General features: G+C 48.3%; 1 protein-coding gene across 2 annotated transcripts in view; it reads left to right on the top strand.

Moving 5' to 3' along the window:
• LOC134458303 (E3 ubiquitin-protein ligase MARCHF3-like) overlaps nt 1–20,000 on the top strand; it is a 58,525-nt gene that overhangs the window by 26,960 nt on the left and 11,565 nt on the right. For both annotated transcript variants that reach the window (XM_063210532.1, XM_063210533.1), the window contains exon 3: nt 17,350–17,554. In XM_063210532.1, the coding sequence (XP_063066602.1) occupies nt 17,350–17,554 (205 nt within the window). The remainder of the gene's footprint in view (nt 1–17,349; nt 17,555–20,000) is intronic.

Here is a 20,000-nt window from a genome sequence, read left to right as displayed (position 1 = left end):
TGCAAACCATGGTCTCGCTGGCCATCGTGGTGCCACTAGAAGAACATGATGTCTGCCCTGGCGGATACGAAGTAGCACCTCCAGCAGGAGTGGAATTGGGGGGAACGCATAGAGCAGGCCGTCTGGCCAATCGTGGGCTAGGGCATCCAGGCCCAATGCCTCGCTCTCCCGGGTGCGCGAAAACCATGTTCGGCAGTGCGTGGACTCCTTGCTGGCAAATAAGTCCACCACTGGTGTGCCCAAGCGGTCCCAGATCTGACTTACCACCCCTGGGTTCAAGCGCCATTCCCCCGGGTCGAGCCTTCGTCTCGACAGGGTGTCCGCCACGGTGTTCAGTTTCCCAGGTAAGTGGACTGCCCTGAGTGAAGCTAATTGGGGGAGAGCCCAAGTCAGCAAACATCGGGTCAGACGGTAGGCAGGGGGAGACCGTGTTCCCCCTTGGTGATTGATGTTGTATACCGCCGTCATGTTGTCCGACCGGATGAGCACATGGCGCTCCTGTAGGTGCGGCATGAAGTGCTTGAGAGCCAGATGTACTGCTCTGAGTTCGAGGAGGTTGATATGCTCTGCCCTTTCCTGTTCGGTCCAAAGTCCACTGACTGCTGTGTGACGCCACACAGCGCCCCACCCCGTAAGTGAGGCGTCTGTTGTCACAACCTCCCTGCGTGAGGGTACTGCACCCAGAGGCACACCTGATGTTAAGAAGGTCTGTTGTCGCCATCGGCTGAGAGCAGACATGCACTGTTCGGTAATGAGGACCAGGGCATTCTTGTGAAGGACCACATCGAGGCTGAGGCCAGTAATCCACATCTGCAGAGGCCGTAGCTCCAGCAGGCCTAAGGGGAGAATCTGGGCTGCCGCTGTGAGCATACCCTGGAGGCGCAGCAGGAGTCGGAAACGCAGGCTTCGCCCCAAATGTACCCGTGACACCAGGGATGTGATGTCTGTCACACGGCGCATGGTCAGGGTGGCGGTCATTGATTGTGAGTTGAGGATCATGCCAATGAATTGAGCTGACTGGCTTGGGATTAGCGAGCTCTTTTCTAGGTTCGCTGTCAGTCCAAGTTCCGCAACGTGGCTCTGAAGGGTTGCAATGTCGGTCTGGCTTCGCTCCCTTGTTGGGGAGCACACCAGCCAGTCGTCTAGGTATGGTAGAATCTTCATACCAGACTCCATGAGAGGTGACAGTACTGCCTGTATGCATCTGGAGAACACTCTTGGTGATAGTGAGAGGCCGAATGGGAGGACTCTGAACTGGTAGAGTCGGTCCAGGAAGGCAAAACGGAGGAAGCACCGGTGTGCCGGCGCTATTGGGATATGAAAATAAGCATCTTTCAGGTCCAGAGTTGTGAACCACTCTGCTGGAGAGATTATCTTCAGAACGTCTGCCGTGTGCAGCATTTTGAACGGAAGATCTTTTAGATATCTGTTTAAACCCCGCAGGTCCAGTATTGGACGGAACCCCCCATCTTTTTTTGGAACGACGAAGTAAACGGAACAGAAGCCGTCGAACGTAGGAGAACACTCTACTTCTTCTATGGCTCCTTTCTTGAGGAGAGCTGTTATCTCCGCTTGAAGAACCACACCTTGGTGCAAACTTTTTACAATTGTGGGCCTTAGCCGGGCCCTTGGAGGGGGCCGGCGCTTGAACTGTAGTCTGTACCCCTCTGACACTGTTTTTAGAACCCATGGGTCGTGAACGATTGTGGCCCATGCGGCCAGCTGAGTCCCCGAGTACAGTCCAACCGACGGCCCGGGCTCCTCAGCGGGGCGTCCGGTTGGGCCTTGCCCCTGCGTTAGCGGGGGTAGGGCGAGGGAACTGGTAAGGCTGGCGGCGAAAGGGCGCCGGGCCTCTGGGGGCATGCCTATTCTCTCTGCGCCGGGGAGGAGCAGCGCTTTGAGGTGAAGGAGCGTCACGGCGTGGCGCGGGATTCTGCGGTGCCCGGAAACGAACAGTCTGGGGCATGCTCACTTGCTGTCTGCGTGATTCCGACACCAGAGCACGGCGGTCCAAGGCATCCTTTGCAGCTGGCCCGAAAAGTTGGCCAGGTATGAAGGGGAGCTCTCGTAGAGTGGCCCTGCATGCATCCGGGAGCGGTGCTTGGGAGAGCCAGACCTGGCGGCGAGCCCGCACTAGCACTGCCATGAGACGACCCAACTCCTGGGTCATGAAACCAACGCCATGCAGAATAGCTTCGATATTCTCATGCAAGGCCGGTTCTGCCTCAGTCGGAAGCAGGGACTGGGTCACAAGCAGTAAGTGGGAGATAGTATTATCGATCCGGCCAATGCGTGCGGCATGGTTGTAGGCTCTAACCAGGTCGTCATCTGTACGCCTGCAGGCCTTACTTGGGCAGCGCACCTGAGGCCGTACCGCTTCATCTGGGGAGACCACCAGAGAGGCGACACAGGGGTCCACAGAAGGCATCTTGTCTAGCCCAAACAGTTCAGCATCGGCCATGTTACCCATGGCGCGTGCTGCAGAAGTGGGATGCGAACGCGCAGTTGCCATCCTAAATGCTGCCTGGAATTCCTCCACGAATGCCTCACATGCGGGGATCAGAGAGGAAGTGTCTGCAGGAGACTGCCTAAAATAAGCACTCACTCCAGAATTAGGTTGCAGCGGTTGTAGCCCGCGCTGTGTCAGGGCTGCGTGAATTGTGGCCAGTAAGGAGCGGGAGCCGCCTGTCATGCGGTCCCCTCCCTCATCAGAGAAACTCAAAGGGGCGTCATCCAGAGACGTTCCTGAACGAGGAGAGCCGGATGGCGCATCGTCTCTCATGGAAGTGAAGAGCGAGTCTGTAGCTGCAGTAGAGAGAGTGTCATCGTCCAGCTCTTGCTCCTCCTGGGATAGCAAGGCGGGAATAGAAGCCGCGTTACTCTCGGGTGTGGGCACCACTGGTTGCATGCTGGCCTGCGGCGGCTGAAGCTGTAGCAGCAGTGTTTCGATTCTGCTCACGGCTGTGGAGAGATCATCCACCCGTTTGCTGAGCGCTGCGGTATTGCCGTGCTGCTTTTTCTTCTTAGCGGGTTGAGTGGTGCGCTGGCCAGAGAGGGTACGCTTAGAACCCTGAGCGGCGCTGGTAGCTTGAGCCTCGTGCGCCGGGAGCAGCGCGTCATTTTTTATTAAAAGGCTCGTTATTCTGGCTTCCCTCACCGTGACCGGGAGGACTGAACAGCTCGGACAGGGCTCCGTTAAGGCGGAGCGCAAATGAGCGATGCCCAGGCACGACGGGCATTCCAAATGGCCATCCTCTGGCTCGAGTGGTGCAAGGCACGTTTTGCATGAAAGTGAAAAAGTATTCATTGCGACGCAGCAGCTAACGCAAGAAACCCGAACTAACACACGACACAGTAACAGAATTAGAATTGACGATCAAAGTAGTCAACAATTATTTTACTTCACAGTATCACATGCGAGATGCTAACACAATACGCTGCCGTTAGCTACAGGGTGAGCCCACCAAGCTAACGAGGATGCTACACACTCAGCCCGACGGGGAAGACCACCGTGGATAGTGTGTGTGTGTGTATGTGTGTGTGTGTGTGTGTGTGTGTGGAGGTGAACACGGGGTGAACCACCGCACAATTCTCCCACGTTCGTAGAGGAGTGATCACGGGGAGATCCGCCGTGCACTTTCCTTGCAAAAAGAAAAAAGGGAAGAAACTTACCGTTTTCGTGTTCCCTTCTTATCTGTATTAATCCGTTGTTGTTGTGGTACCGCGGGGAGACCACCGCAAAGTACTCTGTAATTTTATACTCACGTAAGGTGTAAGCTTATCTCCATCCGTGGATGCTCGATCAGACGCGAGAAGAATAAGAGGAAGGATGACGTGCTACAGGGCTTCTTAAGCATGAGGTACGTCATACGTACATGACTTTGTTGGTATAAGTCTCGAACCCACGCTACGCGAAGGATATCACTCACAGGCTGTGCCACCTCTGGCGGTCAGGAGGCATGAAATAGAACTTCAGTTTAGTTCAGTTATAGTAGTCAATGAGCAAACAACCTTCTCATTGGTAATGCTGAGCGTGGTCGAAATGAGTATTGCAGACAACAATGTAATCCAAGAGAGGGACTGTGCCTTTCAATGTGGCTTTTGAAGTTTTGTGGTGCATTGGCTTCAGATTAAGAGCACTTCAAAATCAGGAAGACTGCACTCAGTGGAAAAAAAAGAGATGCCCATACAAAAATGTTTTTTAATTGTCTCACAGTATGCCGTGCTATTTACAAAAGGGAAAATGTTTCGGGTGACCCCTTCCTCAGTGCAAAAATTTTGATTGGGTCACCCGAAATGTTTGCACTTTTGTATAGCACGGTATACTGTGAGACCATTAAAAATCAACTCCTGCATTGGTATCTCTTTTTAGTTTTCACTGAATGCGAGCTTCAGTCTTCCTGATTTCGAATTGTACATATGCAGAGGCAGACAAACTGGATTGCGAGAGTAAAAATGCTGCTGCAACATTTATGATACTCCATCTGCCTAGAATGCGAGCTTCAGTCTTCCTGATTTCGAATTGTATGCAGAGGCAGACAAACTGGATTGAGAGAGTAAAAATGCTGCTGCAACATTTATGATACTCCATCTGCCTATAAATGATCTCATCTTCCTTGGGATCTGGTGCTTCGGCAAATAAGTGGAAGAACTCTCTGAAAATACATGAATGCTTTCTTGTTTCAGTTTTGCATCGTCCTCACCATCATCAAGTACAGCACCATACATCTAAATAGCCTCAGTTTGTTTTTAGGGGGTGGTTTCCATTGAGTGGCTATCACAGGAGGCACTATAATTCATCTGTGCTGTAAATTTCATTTCAATTATTTAATGTCATTGATCGGGTAAAGAGAGGGATGTAACTGAGATGGACTAATGGCAATTCCAGATATTTCCATTGGAGTGTGGGTGGATTTTTTGGCCTCAGGCCCTTTTGCCATATTAGACTCTATCATATTAAACTCATATTAGATGCTACTTAAAGGCTGAGGTTCAGAGCGCTTCACCATGACCCCACATGGGGTTGTGGAGGCGATTTTCTAGTTGCTCAGATAAAATCTGTATTGTTTCCTTCATTGTATCAAAGAGTGGATGTACATCCACAGTAGGGGTGTAAATCACAGCCTCCATGACGATACGATTCAATAGCGATATCTTATTATTCGATGCGATGCGATGCGATTATTTTCGATACTTAAGAATGCCCCATGATACGATACAATACGATTCGATTAGACTTATTTCCAAGGGACCAGCGATTTGATTATTTTCGATACTTAAGAATGCCCCACGATATGATGCGATTTGATTCAATCGTCAGATTATATCGCGATATATCGATACATTTTGATTATTATTTGCACCCTTAATTGACAGTAGGTTTTTGGGTCAATAACATTTTTGGGCTCAGATATCAGGTGGTACAACGACAGCTGATGTCATAAATTAATTAGTTATTGGTTATTAATGTATGGCAATGAGTATGCTTCTTAGATAATCCACTGAAAACAGCAAAAAATGTAATCCATACAATAGTGTGGCATTAGCTATGGTTGCTCCACCCTGACGTGTGCTACTATTAAAACGTCATTGACCCTTTTGCAGAAGTAAAAATGGCTGAGAATAGACCGATGTCGATTATACCATCACTCACTCACATCTTTACCAAAATGTTGTAAAGTAAGGCACGCTTTCACGCGCTCTGCCAAATGTCTAGGATGCTGTACAGTCTGAGTCCACCAGTCTTAGTGGTGAGCCGCTAGACATAAATCTGGAGCCGTTTGAGAAATGAGGCAGTGCTCGCACAATGACAGCCATATAGCCCTCTGAATGAAGAACGTCAATATAACACAACAGTATTCTTCCCCTATTGAAATACTTGAGGCGGGAGTTGACTGAGTTCACTGTCTTTTAAAAAAGCCCACTTGTTCATTGTTCCCTCAGATGGTTTTTGGCCGCTGGGGAGTTGCTGGTTTTTGAATGGTTTGTGTGTATGTGCGTGTGCGTGTGCGTGTACGTGTGCGTGTGCGTGTGCGTGTGTGTGTGTGTGTGTATTGTGTATCGTGTATATTCTGTTGTGTGTGTGTGTGTGTGTGTGTGTGTGTGTGTGTGTGTGTGTGTGTGTGTGTGTGTGTGTGTGTGTGTGTGTGTGTGTGTGTGTGTGTGTGTGTGTGTGTGTGTGTGTGTGTATTGTGTATTGTGTATCGTGTATATTCTGTTGTGTGTGTGTATGTGAATGTGTGTGTGTGTGTATTGTGTATCGTGTATATTCTGTTGTATGTGTGTCTCAATGGTGATGCTGTTCCTTAAGGGCCATTTCATTTTTAGATGAGTAACTTTTCACGGTGCCAGACAGCAACACACACACACACACACACACACACACACACACACACACACACACACACACACACACACACACACACACACACACACACACACACACACACACACACACACACACACACACACACACACAGCAGACAGGCCCTGCGGGGGCGAATAGCAACTCTGCGGAGGCACAACAAATGGCAGGCTTGTCTGCTGCTGCTCCCGACGGAGAGACAGAGAGAGAGGGAGAGAGAGAAAGAGAGAGAGGGAGAGGGAGAGAGAGAGAGAGAGAGAGAGAGAGAGAGAGAGAGAGAGAGAGAGAGAGAGAGAGAGAGAGAGAGAGAGAGAGAGAAGTCTAAATTTAGTGCTTTGAGTAGCATCCGTGACGACATGCTTTGTGATGCGTCAGGCATCCAGGCACATGTATGTGTGTGAGCGTATGTGTAAATGTATGATGTATGGATGTACTGTATGTTTACAAGATGAAAGGACATGTCTATGTGTGTCAGTGTACGTATGCGTATGTATGTGTGTTGAATGTACATATTTCCATATAATATGTGCCAAGTACTCATGTATGTGTATGTCCATGTGGATGTACTTGACCCGAGATTGTGTAGTATGAAGACAGGTTAGTGGCCCATCATTCACTGAGTGATGTCAGCCAATGGGAGTGTTTATGTGTTCCAGCGATCTGAGCGAGGCCTGAGGCCACGAGAGGAGCACACGCCATAAGCTTAATGGGCGTCGGGCCCGAGGGGACGGTCACCAGGGGCCCCAAGGCTACAAGGGGGGCCCACTTTGGCCAAGTCTGCCTTCCTGAATCATATGATGATGATGATGATGATGATGATGACACATCGCTACTGACATATCCCATTGAGACTTGAACGATCTAAAACGGTTGCAAAAATGTCGCGCATATGCTGCTTTTAATCGGTTTTAATGGGATATACTATATAGAGGCCTACCTATGGTAGGCAAGCGAAGTCGAGCGAAGGCAAGCAAACAGCCAAAGCAAAGTGAAAAATCGGCCAAGTTTGATATTACGGAAATGAGAAGCGAATTTGCTTGTGGCGAATCAGCAAAATAAATGTTTTAATCGCCACATCGAACTGTTGACCGTTGAACTACCACAATGGAACACTGGGTTTCGCCTCTCCTCAGTTCACTCATTTAGCCTTTCGCCTTTCGCATAAGGTCTACAGTGAACCACTAGCTCTGGCCCTGATACAAGCCATGAAACATTTTGGATTCAAAGTTAAAAATATCTGAACCTTAGTGTGAGCAAGCGAGAATCAAGGGGCGAAGCGAGGGGCCCCCGTGTGTGGGGGGCTACTTTAGTTTCTAGACACCTTAAGGGCCCCCTGAATTCTCAATCACTGCCACACCACTCGCCTACACCCCTCCCCCTTCTGGCCCGTGCGTGTGTGTGTGTGTGTGTGTGTGTGTGTGTGTGTGTGTGTGTGTGTGTGTGTGTGTGTGTGTGTGTGTGTGTGTGTGTGTGTGTGTGTGTGTGTGTGTGTGTGTGTGTGTGAGTGTGTGTGTGTGAGTGTGTGTGTGTGTGTGCGCGCGCTCATGTGAATGGGAGTTGGCTTAGTCCATTCGGAGTCGGCACACTCTTTGGTCCCGCTCCATCAGAGGCCCCTCAATTCTCAATCACTGTCACACAGCCCTCACTCACAAGTCTGTGTGTGTATGCGTGCCTGTGTGTATGAGAGTGTGCATGCATGCATTACGTATGTGTGTGTGTGTGTGTGTGTGTGTGCGTGCGTGTGTGTATGCCTGCGTACGTGTGTTCGTGTGTTTGTGCGTGCGTGTGTGTGTTCGTGTGTGTGTGTGTGTGTGTGTGTGTGCGTGCGTGTGTCTATGCGTGTGTGCGTGCGTGTGTGTGTGTGCTTGTATGCGTGTGTGTGTGTGTGTGTGTGTGTGTGTGTGTGTGTGTGTGTGTGTGCGTGTGTGTGCGTGTGTGTGCATGTGTGTGTGCGCGTGTGTGTGCGCGTGTGTGTGCGTGCGTATGTGTGTGTGCGTGTGCGTGTGTGTGTGTATATGTAAATGAGCTCCAGTCCAATCTTTTGTGGTGACTTGGTCTCACACCTTCCGTGGCCCCCTCATTCCTCAGTCAAATGACACGCACAGCACACCTCCCTCTCCCCTACTACGTCTACCCCACCTCGGTCTCTCTCCACCTCCACCACCACCTCCACCTCTCTCTCTACTGTACAATGCACACACCTCCCCTCCACTTCCCCACCCCGAAACTCTACCTACCTACACACCCAGCTGGTCGCCCCGTTTTCCTTTTTCTCTCCACACACCTTCTCTTTACCCCGTAACCAGAGATATTCTATAGAGATATGCCAACATAATAGGTTTCTATGGGCACCTAACGCGACCAGGTTCCGGTCTGCCTAAAGGGGCGTGTCATAATGCTCCTACAATGAATAGAACAGTCCTTAGGTCTGCCTAGGTCTGCCTAAGGGGGGCCATATGAACCAGGAAACAATGGGCCAATGGAACCTCTCTCTCTCTACTCTCTCTGCCTAAACTTCCCCAACTCCATCCATCCATCCAGCCACCCATTCCACCCATCTAGTCGCCCCATTCTCCTGTCTCGCTCCACTCTACGCCCTCTACGCCCTCCACTCTACGCCACTTTACGCCCTCCCCTTCTCCACTCTACGACCTCCCCTTCCCCACCCTAACCCCACTTCTTCCAGCCACATATCATCCTAACTGCCCCGTTTTCCTTGTCTCTCAAATATATGGCCCCCTCCACACACCTCTCCTCCTTTCCCTCCTCCTACTCAACTCCATCCATCCACCCTTCATCCACACTTCTCCCCCCGCCCCTCTCCCCCACCCATCCACTACCTCACCCAGCCGGTCGCCCCATTCTCTCTCTCTCTCTCTCCACTGCACACCACCATCCCTTCCCCATCCCCCAAACCTCACCTCACCACACCCCTATAACCCCACTCCCGTACCCCACTCTCTCCACCTCTCGCCGTCCACCCAGTGGCCCGATTCTGATGTCTCTCTTCACTGTACGCCGGCCGCACACGACACGCTTCTCCTTTCCCCCTCTCGTACCCCACTCTCCACGTCTCTCCGTGCATCCATCCATCCACCCACGTCCTCAGCTAGCCGCCCCATTCTCCTGTCGCTCTCCACTGTACGCCGCACACAAAGGGAGGAATCCTCACGCCCAACAGCTGCCGCAGCTGCTGTCACGCAGAGAGAGAGAGAGAGAGAGAGAGAGAGAGAGAGAGAGAGAGAGAGAGAGAGAGAGAGAGAGAGGACAGACACTGACACCCCCTAGCACCCCAATAGCCTCAAGTCCCAGTGTTAACCTCTACATGGGGCCCCCCCCAGGTCCAACGACTACCTAGCAACCTCAGCTATACACCGCCCACACACACCCCTACCATCTCAATAGTCCCAAAGCTCTATCTCTGACCCCTTCTCCAGCCCCCAGGCCCCAACGCGTACCCAGCTATCGATCTACCGGCACGCGCCCCTACTGTCCCAATAGCCCCGAGCCCCCAGTTTTAACCTCTATGTAGCCCCCGGGTCTAACGCCTAGAGACAGTAGCCGACGCTATTGACCTGCCATACCCCCCACTGTACATCGAGCTGTGAGCCCAATCTCTGGCCCCTTCCTCCAGCCCCCGTGTCCAACTCCTACCCAGCAGCCCCAGCCACAAGGATGGATTACTGCAGTGTTTCTCAAAGTGGGGCGTAAGCCCCCCTGGGGAGGCGTGGAGGCATCTCGGGGGGGTGGCGTGTGACATCTGATTTGGGTTTTATTTGCACAAAGGACATGATTTCCTGTCTCGCCAATAAGTCAATAATTTTAAAGCCCTCACCAACATTATATTATTAATTGTCATGAATTTGAATAGCATAGGAAATGAACACACATCTGCATTCGACTGCAGTCCCCCTTTCTCACTAGTCACCTTTCCTTTGATTCTGCGCAGCGATCGCAAAATCAGTCTGCGCGAGTACTGCTGTTGCTTGGGGGGGGCTCGGAAGCATTCAGACCCTCTGAAGGGGAGAATGATGGAAAAAGTTTAAGAACCACTATATTACTGCATGGTCTACCGGGAGCAGGCCCAGGGGCCCAGGAGCCAAGGGGGGGCCTAAAGCCCAAGCCCCCTTGCTACAAAAAACAACTTCATATTGGTCTATTTATGTTCTTTATATGATGTGAAAATGTGCACTTTAAACTTCACATTTTTTCCAGGATAGAAACCCTTGTACCACCAACATTGAAGGCTCTGTAAGCCCGAAATGCAGGTTCAATGCCTACCCAGAAGCCCTGTCTATAGTCCCTGTCTCAATCATCTCAACCTCCAGACTCCACACTGCCCCCCTGCCACCGCTATAACTTCTACCCAGCCCCAGCTACAGACTGTAGCGTAAAGATAGGTATAAAGTAGAAGTATGGACGTTATTACACTGGTAGTTTGATATTGCATTGTTGCAATATGATAAAGTAGAAGTAGGGACGTAATTACACTGGTAGTTTGATATTGCATTGTTGCAATATGATAAAGTAGAAGTATGGACGTAATTACACTGGTAGTTTGATATTGCATTGTTGCAATATGATAAAGTAGAAGTATGGACGTAATTACACTGGTAGTTTGATATTGCATTGTTGCAATATGATAAAGTAGAAGTATGGACGTAATTACACTGGTAGTTTGATATTGCATTGTTGCAAATAAATACTAACATAATACTTGAGTTGTGATTTCATCTGTCGCAGTATTTCTGTACTGTACAGTACTTTAAGTTCAACCCTGGCCCCAAGGGTTTTGCGAGGGTCCACACACCTTGACAATTTCTTTGTCAGCAGTTGCAGCTTTTTACCATAGTCTAGTGGAGAGGAAAAGCGCTATTGTGCGACTCTACCTATCATCACCCCGCCTGTACAGTTAGGCCTTAGGCTATGTGGGATGTAATAACGTGACAGTTCTCATGTGTATGGATCTCATGTGTATGTTGACTGCATGTGGTGTACCCCAAGGGAGGGAGGTTAGTGTTAGCATTAGCTTGGCTCTGTGTTGGTCATTCCCAGGCAGCTGGTTTCCGTAGTAGGAGTAGTCTTTCAGAGACCGAGTCTGTAGTGCACCGGTAAGTCCCTCACAGGATCTCACCCTGTGGCCTTTCCGGCGTGAGCACTATCGACCCCCATTGTCCTCATCCACCTGTTCTTGTGGGGCGGTCTCAGACAAACCAGACAACGCTTCCCCCACCCCTGGGCGGATGACGTGTGTCACTGGTCGGTTGTGTAGTGTGTATCTAATGCGCTAACTTCTCCCTGTCGTAACAGCGCAACACTGCGTCATTACGGTTTCACCACTTAATTTTTGGCTTATTGACGTTTCGGCATTAAGCCTTCACGAAAGTCTCAGAGTTCTCTGATGAAGGCTTTGTGCTGAAACGTCAACAAGCCAAAAATAAAGTTTTGAAACCCTTAAAGCAGTGTTGCGCTCGCCCTTGACCCCAGCCTTGTACAGTACGTAGTCTCAATAATAACCCTCAACCCCCAGACAAACCTGCTGGCCGTCTGCTGCCACCACACAATGCCACCGTGGACCCCATTCCCTCTTCCCACCCACCACCTATAGGCCTACCCATGAGTAAAAAGTAAAAAGTAAAAGTATAGGTACATTTTGCGGTCATTTCAGTACAACACCAGCACATACATGTATTATATAGCTGTTACACCATTTAGTCCATTATACCTAATGAGGTAGATAGACTGTGTTGTTGTTACTGAAAAACACTAATAACCTAACAAGAACCCACTACAAACTTCCAACCAGCACACAGGTCTACTGGTTACTCAGATAAATTACCTGTGTTGGAAGGAAACTGTTTGAATGTTTTTTTTTTCCTTTTACTTTTACCCTACCATTCCTCTAACCCCCAAACCCCAGTTCCAATCCCTGCCCATCCCCCACCCCAGTCCTAGTCCCAGGTTCAAATCCAGTCCCCCCCCCCCCACCACCACCTCCACCTCCAGCCTGAAGCCCCAGGTTCAAATCCATCCCCGCACTCCCCCAGAGTGTTCAATGCCTACCCAGGAGTCCCGTCTATCGCCCCGACGCAATAATCTCAATAAACCCAGACAAACCTGCCCACCGTCTGCCAGCACACACACACAGCACAACCACTGTGGGCCCCTCTCCTCTCCTCCCGCCCGCCCGCCCGCCCACCTCCCGCCCTATAATCCATCAGTGGGGGGAGTCCTGCTCTCCAGACGGACCCGGCGGGCCTCTCCAGCCTGGCCTATAGTCTGGCCTGGTGTAGCTCGGTGGGCCCACCTTCAAAGCCACCGCACCGCCACGGCTCGTTGGATCTCTAAGCACATGGCCCACACTACCGTGGTGCTGCTCACAGCGCCAGTCCACTCACCCACTGGCACCACAGAGAATCAATACCCCCCCATCACCCCTCCCCCCACTGCCTCCTTTACATCCTCTGTCCTGCACTCCTCCTCTCACCCTCCTCTCCCCTCTCTCTTCTCCTCTCCTCCTCTGCTCCCCTCCCTCTTCACCTCTCCTCTCCTCTTCTCCTCTCCTCTTCTCCTCTCCCCCTTTCCTCCACCACCTCTCCCCTCTCTCTTCACTTCTCCTCTTCTCCTCTCCCCCCTCCCCTGCCCTGCACTGCTTGTCTCCTCCTCCTCTCCTCCTCCTCTCCTCCTCCTCTTCCCCTCTCTTCTTTTCACTTCACCCCTCCAGGGGCCTGCTGGTGCATGAAGCAGAGCGAGGGATGCTTTGATGTTGGTGCAAAGTTAAAGACTGAAAGGGGTTCCGAATGGCTGACCTGCTCTCTCTCTCTCTCTCTCTCTCTCTCTCTCTCTCTCTCTCTCTCTCTCTCTCTCTCTCTCTCTCTCTCTTTTCATGTCGTGAGTTCTTGAGAGGTGGGCCTCTTCTCGGTTCGGCATCTTAAGGGCTTCATCCATCTTCTTTGAGGGTCAGCAAACCAACCAAAGCACTTCACCGAGTAAATTCAGCCCAGTGTATTATCCTTTTATGGATCACATTAATGTGTTATAGCAAACCACAACAGTGGATGATTAAGGGCATCTATGGTATATATACACACACAGTATGAGGTTAGACCACAGGGAGATAGATAGGAAACCATTCACTGGGACTATTGTTCTGTTGTAATAGTTATTACATGATTATTATAATATTATTATAATAATAACATAACAACAGCACTCTAGTCTATTGTGCCATGTGTAGAGGAGGAACAGCATCATATCAGGGTTTTATTTGCGGAAATAAAATGTTGGTTTTGGAAAGTAGTGGTGGAGTTCAACAAGGAACCCATATCATAAACCCAGCAAGAGCTTGTTTTATGGATCATCCCTCGTCATCCTTCTACCCAACTCATTTCCTGTCATCTCTCTATTGGCCCATCTGATGAATGGCCACAGAACATCTACAAAAGTTTACAAGTCGTGTTAACATGAATAATTAACTAAATAAACATTGAATATGGAATATAGAGTTCAGATGCAAAATCCCCTAACTCCATTTCTGAACACCTGCACTTCTATATTTTTAGAGAACCCTGTTGTTGGTTTGGTTTATGTTCATGTACTTGATAATACATATTAATAGTTATATTACATAAATAAAATGAAAAAATATGCAATTTTTATAGCTTTGTATTAAATAAAAATGAAATAAGATTATTTTCTGAAAAGGCACTTAGGGGGTTTTGCATCTGAACTCTTCAATTTGTAGAACATAGTAATAGTTGCATTGCAATAGGCCTTAGCTTTGCCAGAGAAGAAAAGCTTAAGTGGGGCAGGTAGGCCTACGCAGGCAGACGGACAGAGAGACAAACAGACAGAAAATTAAACCCCTCTTCCAAATCAGCCCCCATAGGCAGAGAGAGAGAGAGAGAGAGAGAGAGAGAGAGAGAGAGAGAGAGAGAGAGAGAGAGAGAGAGAGAGAGAGAGAGAGAGAGAGAGAGAGAGAGAGAGAGAGAGAGAGAGACGGAGAGGGATGTGTCAAAATGGCACTGTTGGCGCCCAGCCTGTCCCCCAGGGTTTACTCTTGTCCAAACTCACGCACAGATTTGATTTGTTTGTCTGGGGCCCAACACCGAAGGCTGAGGTCTTTGAAAGTAAACTGTTGATACTCCACTGACACCCCTGCTCCCTGCCTCACCAGCACGCAGGGCCTGGAAAGGTTTGTGATGGACTCTCATGGTGGTCCAGAGTCAACTTCTAGTCCATCATTTCTATCCTTTGCTTGCTCTCACAGAACATCTACAGTACATTCATTGCCTTTGTATGTCATTCTCTCTTTCTCTTTCTCTTTCTGTCTCTCCATCTCCCCCACTCTCTCTCTCTCTCTCTCTCTCTCTCTCTCTCTCTCTCTCTCTCTCTCTCTCTCTCTCTCTCTCTCTCTCTCTCTCTCTCTCTCTCTCTCTCTCTCTCTCTTTCTCTCTCTCTCTCTCCTGTCATCTCTTTCTCTCTGGTACAAAAACAACACACAAAGTCTGAAAAAAAATATGATAAAACTTTATTAATCCGTATTAATTAAATTCTTTTCACAAGTAGTGGTAAACAAACAGATTTCAGATTGGAAATCAATGTTTATTACAGTTCTCTCATGCACAGATACACTTTCCTTCCAGCGATAAAGCCCTCTCTCTCTCAGAAATGTGGGCTGACCATGGGCTGTTTATAAAAGAGCCAGACAATGGATCTGGCCTGTGTGACGCATGAAGTGGTCCTTGGTCCATTAATTCTGCCCTTTTGCTTGACAACATCGCATCTAAATTTAAAAAGTTCACATCCCTTATTAATGGCTTCTACTGGCTTCCATTTAAGCCTACCTAATGTCTGAGCAGTGTTCACAACAATTCTTCATCTTACTGGAGCTGCATAAGATTGATCAAAATAACGGTATCTTTTTATACAAAGCCTATTGAGAGATGCAGTGTTTACATGTCTATTAGGCTGAAAGACATTAGACAGTCCCCATCTCAGCATAGCATGTAGAAGTAGGTCATCCTTTTATTTGTTTTCACATTTTATTTATTCGCCTTCTTAAAGGTTAAACGCATCCATGACACCATTGCATCACATAGTTATCGTACACTTTTTGTGGTGATCTGTGGTTTGGTCTATCTGAGGATTAAAATGAAGTTGTTTTTGAATGGGCATTTTGAATGTATGTTGTGACTAGCAAGTACCACGATGATGATGATGATGATGATGATAACATCACATTACGAATAACATTAGGAGGGGGTTTTCCCTCGAGCGTGTTATGATGTCACAAAGGGAGCGAGACAAACATCTGCACATTATAATCCCCCATAAGAGGATTAGAACAAACACCATATAAGAAATTGCTCATTCACTGAATGGATGGACGGATGCCCATACAGTTAATGGAAGTGGTTCAAAAATGGGCATATGTTGACTTAATCCCAATTTTGATTATTGTGTTAAAACAAAGGATGTCCAAAAAATGAGGGGGCCTGGATAAAGGGGTTCACGGTCTTTGCTGTATTTGATTTGTATTTGAGTTATTACAAGGGATTTGGCCAGTGATTAGAACATTTGATGGGGATTCAGTGATTGGAAAATTTGATGGAGATTCATTTGGTAATCATGTTTAACGACGCTCCCTAAAATGATTTCATGACACTGTGTCGTGACTCGTGAGTAAGTTGATTCTCGTGTTTATTGGTTTATAGTGTCGTAAGCTAGTTGTATGACTCACTACTGTACATGTAGGCCATGTTGTGGAAAGCATCGCCTTCTCCCGTATTGAATGTATGTAGGTCTCTTTTCTTTTTTTTGTAATGTATTTTTAGGGGCTTTTATGCCTTTATTGACAGGACAGTTGAAGATGGTGACAGGAAGCAAATCGGATAGAGAGATAGGGGAGGATCGGGAAATGACCTCGGCCAGACTCAAACCGGGGTCCCCGTGGGTGGGCATGCAAGCCCAAAGGTGGGGGGGCTTAGCGCACTGCGCCACAGCGCCCCCCTTTTTTTAATCATGTATTAATCATTTAGTCATGTATTGTATACTACTAAGGTATGCTGTTTACATATCTCACGATGCTCACCTGTTCCTCTACTTGGATACACAAGGTGATGGTGATGATGATGATGATGGTGGTGGTGGTGGTAGTGATGGTCTTTTTATCTTTTTAACTTTTTAACTTATTGACTTACTTATTTATTATAGGTCTAGCCCCCTCTCCTCCTTTTTATGAAGCTGCTAATGCACTTTTTACAAATGCACTTTCACTTTTACTAATGTTTTTCACAGAGACATTTCTATTTTCTTTAACATCTCTTTTTTATCTATCCTACATATACTTTTTAACCTCCTGGTCCTGTGTTGTATGTATGCTGTCTACTGTCTTTGCACAATCTGTATGTTACTGCTGCAACAAATGAATTTCCCCATGGCGGGATAATAAAGGGCATACTATACTATACTATACAATACACTACTGTTCCTGTCTGTCTCTGTCTCTTTCTCTCTGTCTTCTCTCTTGTGGAGTACTGATGTCATTTTTCGATGCAGTTATAATATTTATGAGCGTATCCAAAATTGTCTATATTTTTTCCTCTGAACATAAAGCATTTTGCAAGTCATCTCTCTCTCTCTCTCTCTCTCTCTCTCTCTCTCTCTCTCTCTCTCTCTCTCTCTCTCTCTCTCTCTCTCTCTCTCTCTCTCTCTGTACGATCAATGCTTTCGTTATACATTGATTTACTATAATAAATGTTATCCCCTCTCTCTCTCTCTCTCTCTCTCTCTCTCTCTCTCTCTCTCTCTCTCTCTCTCTCTCTCTCTCTCTCTCTCACTCACTCTCTCGCTCTCTCTTTCTCTCTCTTTCTCTCTCTCTCTTTCTCTCTCTCTCTCTCTGTACGATCAATGCTTTCATTATACATTCGTTTTACTATAATAAATGTTATATTCTCTCTCTCTCTCTCTCGCTCTCTCTTCAGTGCACTAGCGGAGAGGCCGATGTGCCGTATCTGCCACGAGGGGGGTGCCCAGGAGGAGCTGCTGTCCCCGTGTGAGTGTGCGGGCACCCTGGCCACCATCCACCGCAGCTGCCTGGAGCACTGGCTCTCCGCCTCCAGCACCAGCTTCTGTGAACTCTGCCACTATCAGTTCAACGTGCAGCGCAAGGCCCGACCACTGTTGGAGGTGAGATGGGTGGGGTGTGTGTGTGTGTGTGTGTGTGTGTGTGTGTGTGTGTGTGTGTGTGTGTGTGTGTGTGTGTGTGTGTGTGTGTGTGTGTGTGTGTGTGTGTGTGTGTGTGTGTGTGTGTGTGTGTGTGTGTGTGTGTGTGTGTGTGTGTGTGTGTGAGAGAACTCTGCCACTACCAGTTCAGTGTGCAGCGCAAGGCCCGGCCACTGTTGGAGGCGAGATGGGCGGGGAGGTGTGGACTGGAATGTGGTGTGTGTGTGTGTGTGTGTGTGTGTCAGGGTGTGTGTGTGTCAGGGTGTGTGTGTGTCAGGGCTTTTCTCTCTCCCTCTGTGTGTATGTGTGCAAGCAAACTTTGTCACTACCAGGTCAGTGTACAGTGTAAGGCTCAGTCGTTACTGGAGGTGAGATGTGTGTGTGTGTGTGTGTGAGCGCGCGCGTGTGTGTGTGTGTGTGTGTGTGTGTGTGTGTGTGTGTGTGTGTGTGTGTAGCCTACATACTATATGTGTAAGTGTAATTTCATAGCTGTGACTGTTGAGTAATGGGTGTGTCAGGTGTGGGTCACATGGGGAAGTTCCTCTCTCAGTGCACAGGCCTCAGAGAGAGAGAGGTGTCTATCCCACAAGCATGAAGTGAGCACAGATATTCTGCCAAACTCAAACCAACTGAGTGCAGTTATGGTGTTTATACTGTTTCCGGTGCGCCTGTGTGTGGCAGCACAGCCTGATCTCCAAAAATTCCGTGCTCCTGGACACGGATGTGAAGGACACGAAATCTGTGTCCAGGAGCACGGATTTTGCCAAAAAGAATTTTTGGAGATCATGTTGCGCAGTAAGTCAAGTAGCTCCGTATTTTGTCTGTTTTTTCGTTTTCTTTTTTCGTTTTCTTCTTATCTCTTTCTGTGTGTAAGGATGTGTGTAATGTCTAGTGTGTTATGTCTTCTGTATTTATTTATTTATTTATTTATGTATGTATGTATGTATGTATGTATGCTACTGACACCTTAATATCCCCCTGGGATCAGTGAATGATACTCCACTCTACTCTCTTCTCAAGGCATCATCAGATACACATAGGTAGGCTGCTCAATGAAATTAAACTTCACTATATTCACAGGCAGAAGGACAACACAGAGTGGTTTTTACTCTTTGAGGTTTGGGTCAACATGTCTGGTCTTTTGTACACTGCGGGTGATTAGTAAGTGAACGCCCATGCAGCAGTCTGTCCTGCTCATAACCATTGTGTCACACACACACACACACACACACACACACACACACACACACACACACACACACACACACACACACACACACACACACACACACACACACACACACACACACACACACACACACACACACACACACACACACACACACACACACACACACACACAGAGTCCCCAAAGCCCCCAAGGACAAAAGCGGCGGTATTGCACCTTTTAGAACTTTCATCTCCCGCCCCCTTTTGTTGTGTCGCCTGGATTGGAATGTGGCCGGCCGCTTGGTCTTCTGACAGACGCCCACACATGTCACCACGGCGCGGCGGTCACATGAGAGGGGTCAGCTGTCTGCCGTGCCATGGTGGCCTCCCAGGTTGTCACCAGAGCACACCCCAAAAACATGCCAAACAAACGCCACGGGCCCACGGGGTCCCACAGGGGCCTCTCGCTTATACACAACTCTAGTTTTAACGCTTTTTTTTGTGTCCGCGCATCAGATCGATCATGCAGTGATCCTTTTGTGTGGTGCCGAGCCAACCCAGTTAGGTTTTGACCATGCAGATGGTGAAATGCAGCCAGGGCTGTCGTCGCCACCTAGTGCCTCCGAATTATTTCATTTTCCAGCAACGAAGTCAAGTGAATGGTAAATGGAGTGAATGGACTAAATTTACATAGCGCTTTTCCACTAACTAAAGGCGCTTTACAATGTAGGATGCCTCACATTTATCCAATCATGCTCACATTCACACACCAGGCCACCAGGAGCAATTTTGAGTTAATCATCTTGCAGCTGTAGCAGATTGTTCAGAAAACCAGGGTCTACTAGCAGCAGAGGCGAGGCTGTTTAGCCATGACGTTGTACATTTTCAGGCATTTGTAGTCTTAACTTCACTTGTTTCTATGTGAATACGTTTTTTAAGCATCCGAATGTCAAAGTGTTCTTCATTTACTGCGTCTTCATTTACTTTTGCTCTGCCTTGCAGTACCAACTATTCCTTTACGATATTGTTGGTCACACACAAAACGGATGCAGAGTCCCTTGGGGGGTGTGGTAATAGGACACAGAAAGGGCTTAGCATGGCTGGGAAAAGGATGCCATTTGGGGGATTGGTGAATGAGGCTGGAACAGGATAGGACATTATTAGTAATAGTTGACATTATTGTACATTTCCTCACATTCTATGGTCATACAAAGGAATTATAATTAGGCAAAAATCATGC

The sequence above is a fragment of the Engraulis encrasicolus genome, chromosome 11, assembly GCF_034702125.1.
Source record: "Engraulis encrasicolus isolate BLACKSEA-1 chromosome 11, IST_EnEncr_1.0, whole genome shotgun sequence".
NCBI lineage: Eukaryota > Metazoa > Chordata > Actinopteri > Clupeiformes > Engraulidae > Engraulis > Engraulis encrasicolus.
Note: the sequence above shows the minus strand (reverse complement) of the source record. Positions and strands in the feature narration are given on the sequence as shown.